The 16,792-nt window shown below is 37.9% G+C and overlaps 1 protein-coding gene across 5 annotated transcripts in view; it reads right to left on the bottom strand.

The window, feature by feature from the left end:
• Positions 1 to 16,792, bottom strand: part of EPHA6 (EPH receptor A6) — a 1,027,581-nt gene that overhangs the window by 578,693 nt on the left and 432,096 nt on the right. For all 5 annotated transcript variants that reach the window (XM_070786786.1, XM_070786808.1, XM_070786797.1 and 2 more), the window contains exon 4: positions 9,129 to 9,284. In XM_070786786.1, the coding sequence (XP_070642887.1) occupies positions 9,129 to 9,284 (156 nt within the window). The remainder of the gene's footprint in view (positions 1 to 9,128; positions 9,285 to 16,792) is intronic.

The raw sequence follows: 16,792 nt of genomic DNA, 5'->3' as shown, positions 1-16,792 counted from the left end.
CAATGGACATGAGTTTGGGTAAACTCCAGGAGTTGGTGATGGACAGGGCAGCCTGGCGTGCTGCAGTTCATGGGGTCACAAAGAGTCAGACATGACTGAGTGACTGAACTGAAGTGAACAGGTGAGCAAAAGAAGATGCCAATGCATACGAGGTTCAGAAAATTAAGAGGGTGAAGGGGAGATTGCAGAGTCTTAGAATAAAAGAGAACAAATAGTTTCAAGAAAAAGGGAGAGACCAACAGAGTTAAACATCATAAATAATAAGACAAAATATTTCTAACACAATATGGTAAATTAGATAATTGGTCAATTTTTCTTACACAGTTTACTTGAAGTGATTACAGTAGGGTGAAGAGCAAAATTCTGAATGCAGTAGAGTAAAAAGTAAATTAAAAGTGTGTTAAGAAGTAACTGTAGCCAATGAAAACTGCTTTTCCAAGTACTTGCTTTGGGAGAAAAATTATTGGGCTGGGAATATTTTTTAATGACAGAAGTTTGAGTGTATTTATAGGTTAAGGATGGTTAGTGGAAACAAAATGGCAAAGAGGAAATTAACAATAATAGCCCAACTCAATAGACTTAAGGATTAGATCATCCCCTATAATCAATATTTGAGGAATTAGTTTTGATTATGAGACATCTTTGTGTTTTATTTATCTGTAGCCATCCAAAGCACCTAAAAATCTTTATGTGTATACCTTATCAAAGAAGAAATACTGATGGCAAATAAGTGTATGAAAAGATGCCTCACATCACATCATCAAGAAAATGCAAATCTAAACAACAATGAGGTGCCACTATATAACTATCAGAGATAGCCAAAATCCAGAACACTGATACCAATAAATGCTGATGAGGAAGTGGAGCAACAGGAACTCTCATTTATCATAGGGATGCAAAATAGTACAGCTTGGTGGTTTCTTACAAAATTAAACATATACTTACCATATGATTCAGCAATTACACTCGTAGGTATTTACTCAAAGGTGTTGAAAGTGTATGTCCATAAAAAGACCTACACAGGAATGTTTATAACACTTTATCCATAACTGCTGAAACTGGGAACTAATCAGGCTGTCCTTTAGTAGGTAAATGGATAAATAAACTGTGGTATATCTAGACAATGGAATATTATTCAGCATTTAAAACAGATGTGCTATACAGCCATGAAAAAACACAGAAGACTCTTAACTGTATGTTACTAAGTGAAAGAAGCCAATCTGAAATCTTCTACTGTATCATTCTAATTATATAACATACACACACACACACTTATAGATATAAAACAAAAATAAGTGGTTGCCATAGGTTGGTGGGAGTAAAGGATGAATATGTGCCCCGAAGATTTTAGGGCAGTGAAAATCCTGTGGATGATACTATAATGATCGATACATGTTACTACACATTTCTCAAAACCAAATAATGTACAACACCAACAGTGAACCCCAGGGTAAACTATGGACTTTGGGCGACAATGATATACTAATATAGGTACACCAAATGTAACAAATGCACCATTCTGGTGAATGATATTGATACTGGGGAAAGCTATGCTTGTCTGGGTGTGGGGAGGGAGGTATATGGGAAATCCCCATACTTTCTCTTAATTCTGTTCTTAATCTAGAATTGCTCTAAAAATGAAAATATTTATGTAACTGTATCATATGTATGTCTCAAGATTATGGAATGTAAAAAGATACCTATTTACAGGGCAGCAATAGAGATGCAGATATAGAGGATGGGCCTGTGGACACAGCCGGGGAAGGAGAGGGTGGGAAAAATTAGAAGAGTAGCACTGACATATACACACCACCGGAGTAAACAGACAGCTACTGGGAAGCTGCTGTAGAATACAGGATATCCAGCCAGGTGCTCCGTGATGACCTAAGAGGTGGGATGGGGGTAGGTGGGAGGGAGGCTAGAGAGAGAGGGTGTATACACACACACACACACACTTATGGCTGATTTGCTTTGCTATATGGCAAAAATCTTTCAGTATTTGAAATAGCTCAACTGGAATTCCATCACCTCCTCTAGCTTTGTTCCTAGTGATGCTTCCTAAGGCCTACTTGACTTCACATTCCAGGATGTCTGGCTCTAGGTGAGTGATCACACCATCATGATTATCTCGGTTGTGAAGCTCTTTTTTGTACAGTTCTTCTGTGTATTCTTGCCACCTCTTTTTGATATCTTCTGCTACTGTTAGGTCCATATCTTTTCTGTCCTTTATCGAGCCCATCTTTGCATGAAATGCTCCCTTGGTATCTCTAATAATCTTGAAGAGATCTCTAGTCTTTCCCATTCGGTTGTTTTCCTGCTATTTCTTTGCACTGATCACTGAGGAAGGTTTTCTTATCTCTCCTTGCTACTCTTTGGAACTCTGCATTCAAATGGGAATATCTTTACTTTTCTCCTTTGTCTTTCACTTCTCTTCTTTTCACAGCTATTTGTAAGGCCTCCTCAGACAGTCATTTGTTTTTTTGCAAATTAGGAAGACTCAGCAGTGGCCACAGGACTGGAAAAGATCAGTTTTCATTCCAATCCCAAAGAAAGGCAATGAAGAAGAATGCTCAAACTACTGCACAATTGTACTCATCTCACACGCTAGTAAAGTAATGCTCAAAATTCTCCAAGCCGGGCTTCAGCAATACGTGAACTGTGAACTTCCAGATGTTCAAGCTAGTTTTAGAAAAGGCAGAGGAACCAGAGGTCAAATTTCCAACATCTGCTGGATCATAGAAAAAGCAAGAGAGTTTCAGAAAAACATCTATTTCTGCTTTATTGACTATGCCAAAGCTTTTGACTGTGTGGATCACAATAAACTGTGGAAAATTCTGAAAGAGATGAGAATAGCAGACCACCTGACCTGCCTCTTGAGAAACCTGTATACAGGTCAGGAAGCAACAGCTAGAACTGGACATGGAACAACAGACCAGTTCCAAATAGGAAAAGGAGTACGTCAAGGCTGTGTATTGTCTCCCTGCTTATTTAACTTCTATGCAGAGTACATCATGAGAAACACTGGGCTGGAAGAAGCCCAAATTGGAATCAAGACTGCCAGGAGAAATATCAATAATCTAAGATATGCAGATGACACCACCCTTATGGCAGAAAGTGAAGAGCAACTAAAAAGCCTCTTGATGAAAGTGGAGAGTGAAAAAGTTGGCTTAAAGCCCCAGATTCAGAAAACTAACATCATGGCATCTGGTCCCATCACTTCATGGCAAATAGATGGGGAAACAGTGGAAACAGTGGCTGACTTTATTTTGTTGGGGTCAAAAATCACTGCAGATGGTGATTGCAGCCATGAAATTAAAAGACGCTTACTCCTTGGAAGGAAAGTTATGACCTAGATAGCACATCTAGGTAGGTCATAACTTTAAAAAGCAGAGATATTACTTTACCAACAAAGGTCCATCTAGTCAAGGCTATGGTTTTCCCAGTGATCATGTATGGATGTGAGAGTTGGACTGTGAAGAAAGCTGAGCACAGAAGAATTGATGCTTTTGAACTGTGGTGTTGGAGAAGACTCTTGAGAGTCCCTTGGACTGGAAGGAGATCCAAACAGTCCATTCTAAAGGAGACCAGTCCTGGGTGTTCTGTGGAAAGATTGATGCTGAGGCTGAAACTCCAATACTTTGGCCACCTCATGCAAAGAGTTGACTCATTGGAAAAGACCCTGATGCTGGGAGGGACTGGGGGCAGGAGGAGAAGGGGACGACAGAGGATGAGATGGCTGGATGGCATCACCAACTCCATGGACATGGGTTTGGTTAGGCTCCGGAAGTTGGTGATGGACAGGGAGGCTTGGTGTGCTGCAATTCATGGGGTCGCAAAGAGTCGGACACTACTGAACGACTGAACTGAATTGACTGATGGCAGAAATCAACAACATTGTAAAGCAATTATCCTCCAATTAAAAATTTAAAAATGAAAGATAAAAAGGTACCCATCTCTATAGTGAACATCCAAAGAAATTATAAAACTCTTAAAGGTGAAAGCATATGCTGTGTTGTACCAGAAACTTAAGGGTTGCTGTAGTTTTGAAGATAGTGCTAAGAAACAGGGAAAGAGCTCTTCAGGTCCTTAAAATCCTGTCACTCATATGATTACAGGCAACAGCTACCTAGGAATTCTTTCCCTACTAGGGAATTTGGGCTTCCCTCATAGCTCAGTTGGTAAAGAATCTGCCTGCAGTGCAGGTTCGTTTCCTGGGTGGGGAAGATCCCCTCGAGAAGGAAATGGCAACCCACTCCAGTATTCTTGCCTGGAGAATCCCATGGACAGAGGAGCCTGGCAGGCTACAGTCCATGGGGTCATAAGAGTTGGACACGACTTAGTGATTAAACCACCACCACTAGGGAATTTACTAGCCAAATGTGTTGGTTATTCATTTTAAATATTTTGGTCCTCCATTTTATTTTAAACTCAATCACTGAAATTTCCCCTGCCCATGATACCAAGTTAAAATAAAATAAAATAAAATAAAGCCTCCTCTTAAATGCCTGGAAGATTCTCTGAAAGCATGGTTTCAAATGCTAAGTCAAAAACAGCAGAAGGTGATGTCATTGTTTACCTGACATAAATTCTGACTCTTAGATAATATTATTGGAATAAAGGTGATTAAAGAACGGCTAATTCAGAGACACACAATCTATAAGTTAAGTGAGCTTCCAGCTACTAAAAATCTATTAGAATTTGGCTATTTTTTTTTTTTTTTTGTAGTTAGTGAAAAATGAAAAGGTTAGCTGCTTATATGACCCTTGGCCTCAAAAGTCCTGCATCTTGGTGCAGGACTGGTCCTTTTAAATCTAACTGTTCCATGACCTCTTGGCTTGTCTTTTTCATTGGCTTTTCATTTTCCTTCCCTAACAATCTAATCTTTCAATCATAAGAAGTATGATGCTTTGGAGTTAATGATCTTTGCTTGTTCTGCATGTATTATAATAATTGCTAGGCTCTCTCACCTAGTCAGAGTATAATTCAAAAAATATTTATTTACATCAGATATCCATAGAGTTAGTGGACTTAATATATTTTATGTAAAAGTCTTATAAATTCAGAACATTTCTTCAATTTGTAGGAGTTCAGATGGTAGAAGTTGTGATCCCAGAATAATATTACCAACATAAAGTATTTAATAGCTTGAACACCAACTTACCAAAAATGATTTCAAAATGAATTGAGAACAGCTTTCTGTACTAAACTCTTATGTAGCAGCTGCTGTGGGCTAGGCATAGGGATTGAACTCCGATCTTTGGCAAGTCTCCTACATTGGCAGTAGAATTCTTCACCACAGAGCCACCAGGGAAACCCAGGTATTATTCTTAGCACTTTTAAAAATAATAACTTATTTAATAATTATAAATAACAACAGAATGAGGTAGGCATTGTTATCACTAAGAATGGTGCAACAGAGGTTAAAAGGTTAAATAATTTGCCCAAACCATATAGCTAGTAAGTACCTGTAAGAAACATGCTCAACAGCCCAAAACCAATGGGTGGACTTGTATACATGAAGTACAGCGAAAGTGCGAGTTTTTAACTAAGGTCTTGAAAAACCCGGTGTCTGGTGGGTAGGCACACCCAGAGCGAATACAACATGGAATTTATTCCCTAACTCACAGGTTTCCACCCTCCCCCCACCCAGTTCCTTATTGGCTGTGTACTATGTAGTGTACAATTTTTGCGGACTTCACCTAAGTTTCATTATTTCCTTATAGGGTACCCTTCTTTCTTCCTTCCCAACTTTTCATTGGGAAAAAGCATTTTTCAACAAAGGCTTTCTGGCTAGTAAGAAAGCTCAACATCCTGTTTTCTTAGGGAGCCTCTAGGTGCCATTGAACTGTGTCAAGTCTGCAAGACATTAGTCAAGTTTAGAGAGAGAGTGAAAAAGTTGGCTTAAAGCTCAACATTCAGAAAATGAAGATCATGGCATCTGGTCCCATCACTTCATGGCAAATAGATGGGGAAACAGTGGAAACAGTGTCACACTTTATTTTGAGGGGCTCCAAAATCACTGCCAATCGTGATTGCAGCCATAAAATTAAAAGACGCTTACTCCTTGGAAGGAAAGTTATGATCAACCTAAATAGCATATTCAAAAGCAGAGACATTACTTTGCCAACAAAGGTCTGTCTAGTCAAGGCTATAGCTTTTCCAGTGGTCATGTGTGGATGTGAGAGTTGGACTGTGAAGAAAGCTGAGCGCCAAAGAATTGATGCTTTTGAACTGTGGTGTTGGAAAAGACTCTTGAGAGTCCCTTGGAATGCAAGGAGATCCAACCAGTCCATCCTAAAGGAGATCAGTCCTGGGTGTTCTTTGGAAGGAATGATGCTAAAGCTGAAACTCCAGTACTTTGGCCACCTCATGCGAAGAGTTGACTCATTGGAAAAGATTCTGATGCTGGGAGGGATTGGGGGCAGGAGGAGAAGGCGACGACAGAGGATGAGATGGCTGGATGGCATCACTGACTCAATGGACGTGAGTCTGAGTGAACTCCGGGAGTTGGTGATGGACAGGGAGGCCTGGCGTGCTGCAATTCATGGGGTCACAAAGAGTCAGACATGACTGAGCGAATGAGCTGAACTGAACTGAGAGGCAGGGCACAGACAATGGGTGGATCCTATCTCTTTAGGATCCAGTCTGATCTCTCTCCCCAACCCTAACTTTATCTAAAGAATCCAGGCCTCAACTTTGTCATGTTCCCAAGTTTAGCAATGGCACCCTACTCCAGTACTCTTGCCTGGAAAATCCCATGAAATTCACTTTCACTTTTCACTTTCATGCATTGGAGAAGGAAATGGCAACCAACTCCAGTGTTCTTGCCTGGAGAATCCCAGGGACAGGGGAGCCTGGTGGGCTGCCATCTATGTGGTCGTACAGAGTCGGACATGACTGAAGTGACTTAGCAGCAGCAGCAGAAGCAGCAAGTTTAGCTACTTCAGAGCTAGTTACTTTGTCTTGAAAATGGACCACTTCAAATTTATATTTCTTACAGTACCAAAGCCAAGATTCACACTCAGATACTTTGACTCTAAAAGATGGTGAATTTACTAGTACACCATTGTAAGTTTTGGCTAAAATTTAGATAAAGACGTATTCAATAAAGTAGCAGTGAGAAGCCTTTAGAGGTGAGTTTCCAGTGGCTCGAATTCGGGGGAGCTGACAGAACTTTTCACCTTTGTTTGAGTTTCTGTTTTAATCCCTATGGCAGTACAGTATGCTGTTCCCTGTCAAAGCTCTGCCCAATGATGACCAAAAGTATGCTTCCATTTAGTATAGCTAAAGCAGTTTAACATAATTGTAAACATAATTTACAACATCAAATATTAAAAAAAAAGTTTTTAAAGAGAGAAAAATTCAAGAAACTTAACAATGTTAAGCTAGTTAAGTATACATATTAGATTCAACAATGACTGAGATTTGTAGATTTTATTGTATCCCATATTTATTTCCTTAATAGTCTCACTCCATAGAATTAATCCTCCCCAACTCCCTACTCTGACCCCTCACTAAGGGTTATACTGGTGGGAAACAATGTATTCCTTCACTTTGTCAATCTGTCTATTCATGGCCTTCTAATTCCTAATGGCTCAGATGGTAAAGAATCTGCCTGCAATGCAGGAGACATAGATTCGATCCCTGGGTCTGGAAGATCCCCTGGATAAGGGATTGTGTTCTTGCCTGGCAAGTCCCATGGACAGAGGAACCTGTCAGACTACACTCCACAGGGTCTCAGAGTTGGACACAACTGAGCAACTAACACTTTCTTTTTTCAAGAAAATAAAAAGAGCAGATTCCCTTCTCTCACTCACCTAGGCATCTACTTAGTTTCTGATGTAGGTTTTTAGGGATACTTCCCAGGCAGAACTGTAACAATTTGAAACACCACCACCTACATATACATACATACATACATACAAATATTTACCAGTAGGAGAAATATTTTCCTATTCAAAACTATTTCCACAATTAGGTAACAAATGATATTGAGAATTTCTCTTTTCCTACTTATAAGCTTAGAATATGTTCCTAGAAAAAAAAATCTAGCTAATAATTTCTCATGCTGTATTTTTCTGAAGAAAGTAGTCACTCAGTATTTATAGTCAGAAAGCAAAAATTGTATCTAATAATAAACGTGTTGTATTTTTAAGTGTATTCTATAAAAGTATTTTATATTGTATAAGATTGTAGTAACGCACACAAATCTACAAACTGCATCATTTAAAAGAAATGTAACATATCCATTGTCTCTGAGGAATATGTGGCATTATGTATTTTTAATCCATTTCAGCCCCTGTGAAATTACATAAGATAATCAACATTGTGGCACCAATTCATCAAGAAGGGTGAAATTTCACTATATTTTATTTATGTATTTAATAAGACTTTTATAACTAAGAGGTGACATTTTACTTTTGCATGGCTTAGCAATGCATTAATATCAATATATTCATTTTTATTTTTAAAGTGTACATATAATTTATGATACTTTAATAATAGGAGAATATTACTAATTTAAAATTCTTGGGGCATGCATTAAAATGACCTTCACATTTAGATTTAATATTCTATTGGTTTCAAATCAACAATGGGAGAGAAAGTGAGAGGTGAAATGTGGATAAACTCAAAAATATCTTCCCTTTAGAGACAAATGTCAAGTAAAACTTTAACTTTCCTGTATAACATTAGCACAGTGACTTTCAGAGTTCCATACTGAAGCTCCCCTGACACAGCAAACTTGATGGCCCTAAAGTGATGCGCCTTTAAATGTTCAAGAGTTAAAGCAAATAACACAACTTTTGCTTATAAATCCTCAAAGAAACCTTTAGCTGCTTTGATTTCCTAAGGACAAATTACGCCTAAGAAAAATTTGCCAGGTCTCCAAACCAGGGCTGGTGGTGGCATGTCAGGAATCAATGTGATTTTTGAGAAAACATACATTCTCTGTAAGCGGCTAACAAATAGTTATACTAAGAAAGAGAAACTTTTCCTTGACTAATATCAAAGACAAGCAACATTGATCACACAGAATTTTGTATATCCACTTCTTTTTTTAAAATTTAGAATAAAGAGACCAAAAGGATTGAAAATAGGATTTTCAAATGCAAAATGGACAGACTTACTGGTACATGCCATGGAAGGTGGGTCTTTTTCAGCTCGAAAGTAACCCTTTTCACACTGACAGACAGAAGTTGCTTCCACGTAGGTTAAACTGTGTGGAGGACACTTAGAACATTTTATGTTGCCAGCAAACGCTTTATAGAATCCTGGTCTGCAAGCTGTGAACACAGGAAAAACAATTTTTTTTGATTATTGCTAGAATTATTTTATTTGCACATGTACAACACATTTTAAATTATACACTTTGGAATTCAGTTCACACATACACAGAAAAGTCAATACATGCTAATATTAACGAATGAAATAGTTATTCAAAATTAAGTTATACAATGGGGAATCATATTACATTACAACTAACTGATCATATTATCACCTCAAATTTCTGTAACTACCACAAGCTAGACATGGGCTTTAGTCTTCTTATATGCACAATTCTTAGCATATTTTGAATATATAGTTATTATAGATGCCTGAAAACTTAAATGAGTGAATGAATAATAATTAATTCACTGATGTCTAATATGTGGCTACTTTGTAAGTGGAATGAGCATTCTATTTATCTTTTAGTCAGTAGTTTTAGGTTTTGTTTGTATTTCTGTTAAAAATGGGATCAGTTCAGTTCAGTTCAGTTTAGTCACTCAGTCGTGTCCAGCTCTCTGCGATCCCATGAACTGCAGCACGCCAGGCCTCCCTGTCCATCACCAACTCCCGGAGTTCACTCAGACTCACATCCATTGAGTCAGTGATGCCATCCAGCCATCTCATCCTCTCTTGTCCCCTTCTCCTCCTGCCCCCAATCTCTCCCAGCATCAGAGTCTTTTCCAATGAGTCAACTCTTCGCATGAGGTGGCCAAAGTAGTGGAGTTTCAGCTTTAGCATCATTCCTTCCAAAGAAATCCCAGGGCTCATCTCCTTCAGAATGGACTGGATGGATCTCCCTGCAGTCCAAGGGACTCTCAAGAGTCTTCTCCAACACCACAATTCAAAAGCATCAGTACCTAAATCTTCAGAACTTTTAAATTATTTTCTTATGTATCCCTTCTTTGTCTACCACTTCCTTTTTCTCTATTTATAGAGTATGTACATTTCATTTCTAAAGAAAAACAAACCACCAAAAATAGGAATGTTTCCCAACATTATGTCAATACTGCAGAAGGAAAGTTTAGTATTATTTGATTCAGTGGTTTCCAATGTTTTCTTTTAGGAGAAGTTATTCAGATATATACGATCAGGTTAAACATTCACTGTGGTATCTATTTCTATATTCAAAATATTCATGCTTTTGAATATAACATGCATCTAATATAACATAACAGATATGCTTTTTGTATGGATATTTACTTTAAATGTCATTTAGAAATTTTGCTTATTCGTACCTTTTATTCCTTCTTCAAATATTATTTTCCTAAAATGCCAACACGCTGTTGTGTAGATGTATGTTTACATATGTATGAACTGAAGGATTTCATACTGTTGATTTTTCAATACTGAGATAATATCAATAAACTTTAGATTATTTTTATCAATTATCAACTATAGCATGAAAATTTCTCCATGTCAATGTCTGTAATTCATTGTAATATATCTGCAGTTGTATCAACAATCGCCTACTTGAAAGAAATACTTTATAAACTATGCTGCAGTAAACATCCCCATGTTGATACTTACATTTCCGTTCCTAAGAGTAGGAGTTCTGGGCCAGGGTATATGTATAATTTAACACTTATTTCTATGTTACATTTCTAAATATATTTCAAAAGGTCAAACAAATGTAATTGAGCAGCCTAATCTTCCCCCTACTAATCCTATAATTATTAGTGACTCGTTTACCTTCTGACAACACATGGAATTAAATATTGTTACTTCAATTGAAGCTTCCTAAATCCCACTAATATTGCACATTTTTTCATATTTTTATTGGTCTTTTGGTTATGAATTCTTTTATATCCTTTGTTCATTTTCTACTGGTTGCTTGTATTTTATTAACTTATAAGCAGTATTTATTAGCAATATCAATGTCATGTGTGTCATTTTTAAAAAGATTTTTTTGATGTGGAATATTTTAAAAATCTTTATTGAATTTGTTACAATATTGCTTCTGTTTTATGTTTTTGGTTGCAAGGCATATGGGATCTGAGCTCCCTAACCTAAGATTGAATCTACAACCTCTGCATTGGAAGGCAAAGTCTTAACCACTGGACTGTCATGGAAGTCCCTGTCATTTTTGTTGTATATATATAATCAATTATGACCTGAACATAAATGTCACATTACAATAGCTGAAAAACTATAAAATGGCATGAATTTAACCAATTAAGTGAAAGACCTTACAAGGAAAATTACAATATTTTGATAAAGAAACTGAAGACAACACAAACACATAGAAAGACAGCCCATATTCCTCTACTGCAATAATTCACTAAAATGTCCATACTACTCAAACCAACTATAGATTCAATGCAATCCCTATCAAAAATCCAATGGCATTCTTCACAGAGATATTAAAAACAATTCTAAAATTCATTGAACCACAAAAGACCCCAAATAGCCAAAGCAATTCTAAGAATAACAATGCTAAAGGCATCAGATCAGATCAGATCAGATCAGTCGCTCAGTCGAGTCCAACTCTTTGTGACCCCATGAATCGCAGCACGCCAGGCCTCCCTGTCCATCACCAACTCCCGGAGTTCACTCAGACTCACGTCCATTGAGTCAGTGATGCCATCCAGCCATCTCATCCTCTCTTGTCCCCTTCTCCTCCTGCCCCCAATCCCTCCCAGCATCAGAGTCTTTTCCAGTGAGTCAACTCTTCACATGAGGTGGCCAAAGTACTGGAGTTTCAGCTTTAGCATCATTCCTTCCAAAGAAATCCCAGGGCTAATCTCCTTCAGAATGGACTGGTTGGATCTCCTTGCAGTCCAAGGGACTCTCAAGAGTCTTCTCCAACACCACAGTTCAAAAGCATCAATTCTTCGGTGCTCAGCTTTCTTCACAGTCCAAATCTTATATCCATACATGACCACAGGAAAAGCCATAGCCTTGACTAGATGAACCTTTGTTGGCAAAGTAATGCCTCTGCTTTTGAATATGCTATCTAGGTTGGTCATAACTTTCCTTTCAAGGAGTAAGCGTCTTTTAATTTCATGGCTGTAGTCACCATCTGTAGTGATTTTGGAGCCCAGAAAAATAAAGTCTGACACTGTGTCTACTGTTTTTCCATCTATTTCCCATGAAGTGGTGGGACCGGATGCCATGATCTTTGTTTTCTGAATGTTGAGCTTTAAGTCAACTTTTTCACTCTCCACTTTCACTTTCATCAAGAGGCTTTGTAGTTCCTCTTCACTTTCTGCCATAAGGGTGGTATCATCTGCATATTTGAGGTTATTGATATTTCTCCTGGCAATCTTGATTCCAGCTTGTGTTTCTTCCATGTTTCCTGATTTCAAACTATACTATAGAAAGTTTAGTCGCTCAGTCATGTCCATCTCTTTGTGACTCCATGGACTGTAGCCTACTAGGCTCCTCCATCCATGGGATTTTCCAGGCAAGAGTACTGGAGTGGGTTGCCATTTCCTTCTCCAGAGGATCTTCCTGACCCAGGGATTGAACCCGGGTCTCCCACATTGTGCTGCTGCTGCTGCTAAGTTGCTTCAGTCGTGTCCGACCCTTGTGACCCCATAGACCGCAGCCCACCAGGCTCCCCCGTCCCAGGGATTCTCCAGGCAAGAACACTGGAGTGGGTTGCCAGTTCCTTCTCCAATGCATGAAAGTGAAAGTGAAGGCGTTCAGTCATGTCCAACTCTTAGTGACCCCATGGACTGTAGCCTACCAGGCTCCTCTGTCCATGGGATTTTCCAGGCAAGAGTACAGGAGTGGGTTGCCATTGCCTTCTCTGCTCCCACATTGTAGGCAGATGCTTTACCATCTGAGCCACCAGGGAAGTTAACTATACTATGGAGTTATACAAATTGAAACAGTATAGTATCAGTATAAAAAATATATACATAGACCACTGGAACAGAATAGACAGCCCAGGAATAAATTCCCAAATAAATAACTAATATTTGACAAAGAAGCTAAGAATTCTCAATCAGGAAAGAATAGTGTCTTCAATAAATGCTGTAAGGAAAACTGGTTAACCACAGACAGAAAAGTGAAACTGGACCTGACTAGACACTACTCCTTGGAAGGAAAGTTATGACCAACCTAGACAACATATTAAAAAACAGAGACATTACTTTGCCAACAAAGGTCCGTGTAGTCAAGGCTATGGTTTTTCCTGTGGTCATGTATGGATGTGAGTGTTGGACTGTGAAGAAAGCTGAGCACAGAAGAATTGATGCTTTTGAACTGTGGTGTTGGAGAAGACACTTGAGAATCCCTTGGACTGCAAGGAGATCCAGCCAGTCCATCCTAAAGGAGACCAGTCCTGAGTGTTCATTGGAAGGGCTGATGCTGAAGCAGAAACTCCAATACTTTGGCCACCTCGTGCGAAGACCTGACTCATTGGAAAAGTCCCTGATGCTAGGAGGGATTGGGGGCAGGAGGAGAAGGGGACGACAGAGGATGAGATGGCTGGATGGCATCACAGAGTCGATGGACATGAGTTTGGGTGAACTCTGGGAGTTGGTGATGGACAGGGAGGCCTGGTGTACTGTGATTCACGGGGTCGCAAAGAGTCGGACACGACTGAGCAACTGAACAGACTGACTGAGACACTACTCACAAAAGTTAACTCAAAATGGAGTAGAGACTAAAAAATAAGACTTGAAACTGTAAAACTTTTAGAAGAAAACATAGAGGAACATCTTGATATTGGTCTTGGCAATGATTAAAAAAAGAAAAATATTACAGCAAAAGCACCAGCAACAAAAGCAAGTAGCACTACATCAGACTAAAAAGCTTCAGCACAGCAAAAGAAACAGGTAAAAATAATGAACAGGCAAGTGATAGAATGGGTCAAAAGATTTGAAAATAATATATCTGATAAACTGATAATACCTAAAGTATATAAGGAGCTCACATAACTCAATAATAACAAAAACAAAAATGTACAGTTAAAAAATAGGCAGAGGAACTGAAAAGACCTTTCTTTAAAGAAGACATACAAATGGCCAACAAGTACAGGAAAAGATGCTCAATACAACTAATAGTCAGGGAAATGCAAATGAAAACCAGAATGACATGTAGTCTTACAACTACATGGCAATTATCAAGAAGAGAAGAGATACCTGATGGCAGGGATGTAGAGAAAAGGGAACTCTTGTGTACTGGTCGGTGGGAATGCAAGTTAGTGTAGCCAAAATGGAAAACAGTATGGCTGTTTCTCAGAAAACTAAAAATAGACCTACCAAGTGACCCAGCAATCCTATTTCTGGGTATATATTCAAAAGAAATGAAAAGAGGATATGAAAAAGTTACCTGCACTACAGCATTATTACAGCATTATTCGCAATAGCCAAGATATGGAAAAAGTCAATCTCTGTCAATGAAAGAATGAATAAAGAAGATATACAGTAATTCTATATTTTAGTTTATAGTGACACTACCATTTGGGGGGATTATTTGGTAGTATCTACTACAGAGGAACATACACGTTTCTTCTGACAATGCCACTCACTGGTATATACCCAACAGAACAGCACAAATTGAAAGTAGCTTCTCTCCCCACAGGCAGTCATACAAGTTCCATCGCTAAGTGAGCTATCAGGCCTCCATTTGATTTTCATTTTCTGCAGTTTTGTTGACATGCTGATAATTCTCATGTGACGTGTTTTCTCCTCCCCTGCTTTGCCCTTGTTAGTGTAAACCTTCTATATTCTTTTACTCATTTTGGTGAAGTGTGCTGAGGGAATGGGGATAAATAAATATTTCAATCAACTATATTTTACAAAATTTACACTTCACTAAATTTCTAATTCTATAATTGAAGTAAATACATTTAATTGAGAATAATCAAATTACAAAATTATTGATGAAATATTTATTAAATGATTTTTTTTTAATTTTCTGTTGCCATTTACTTACCGATAAAAGTATCATGAATGCTAAAAAATAAAATCAATGCAATTTGGCAGCAGGGATCTATAAAATGCAAAATATATAAATATATAATGTGTAAAATATATAAATATAGACTATGTAAAACATATAAATATATAATTACAAAATAATAAATAATCAAATACACAGCCTATTTAAAAAATACATTTATGATTTGAAGAACTTTAAGTGGTTGCCTAAAATAACAATAAAAGGTGGGCTATACATTAAAAAGTACAAAACAATTTTTATAGAATAGCATGTATTAAAGGTTCATACAATGAGTATAGTTATTGAAATAACACTAATATTAATGAAGTACATACCTTGCCATATAATTTTGCTTATTGATACCTGAAATTTCAGAAAATTAAATTCTCTGGGTATTGATAGGAATATAGTTGAATAGTATTTCACAGACACACACACACACACACACACATGCATACACACACAGAGGTTTGTCTGCTAAAACAAAATCAAGAAATGTATGATCTGTCCTACACATATTATATTTCAAAAATTGCATTGTTAAGCTATATATTGGAGAAGGCAATGGCACCCCACTCTAGTACTCCTGCCTGGAAAATCCCATGGACGGAGGAGCCTGGTAGGCTGCAGTCCATGGGGTCCTGAAGAGTCAGACACGACTAAGTGACTTCACTTTCACTTTTCACTTTCATGCATTGAAGGAAATGGCAACCCACTCCAGTGTTCTTGCCTGGAGATTCCCAGGGATGGAGGAGCCTGGTGGGCTGCCGTCTATGGGGTCGCACAGGGTCAGACACGACTGAAGCGCTTTAGCATAGCAAGCTATATATTACTAGCAATGTTTTTAGGTTTTCTCTACTATCAGAGAACTTTAAGACAAGGAACCATGAGAAATCCTGGTTGGCATATCATGCTGTGCACTTCTTACCATATGATGAAATATTCAATTGTGTATTGTCTGACAGGAGCTAATATTAATATAATTGACTGCTTTTCCCTCATAGGTGCTCAATAGTCTGTAAGTTTAGATAAACCTGAATGACTTATTAGTAAAATATGTGATGTGCATCATTTCTAAAACATTAGAACTCAGGAAATTTAATAAACTGGGATAGGCAGTCTCATTACTGTTTTCCTAGATATTACTCTGAAGTCATAAAAATTAAAATTTGCTGTCATATAAGCAGAGAAGGCAGGGAAGATCAGATAACTGAAAAATAATAACAAAAGGAAAACCCCTAAAACTTAAGGTTAAATAAGCACAAATATTTTGTTTTTCAGATTAATCTCTTAATAAATACTGAAGGAAAATTTCAAGACCAAATACGAGTCTACTACTAATAAAATGTGGATTATTCTTCAAGATATTCAACCTAATTTTCCTTGCAGGGGAGCTACTATAAAGTCCTCATGAAGATAATATACATAAACTGTCCTGTCATGAATTCTAATTTCTTACTTCCACCAAAGAAATGTTTAAAGTGGACTTTCTCTTGAATCTGAACACAGTACCACCCCACTTCCCCACCCCAGCAACTGTGAGGGCTCAGAAAAGTAAGTAGAACCAGGCCTAATGGAGAAACCCCAAATTTGTGGTACTACCAAGCTGGTTATGAATTTGCCAGTCTTTCCC

The sequence above is a fragment of the Bos indicus genome, chromosome 1 (assembly GCF_029378745.1).
Source record: "Bos indicus isolate NIAB-ARS_2022 breed Sahiwal x Tharparkar chromosome 1, NIAB-ARS_B.indTharparkar_mat_pri_1.0, whole genome shotgun sequence".
In the NCBI taxonomy this organism is placed as follows: domain Eukaryota; kingdom Metazoa; phylum Chordata; class Mammalia; order Artiodactyla; family Bovidae; genus Bos; species Bos indicus.
This window is presented reverse-complemented; position numbering and strand designations above follow the sequence as displayed.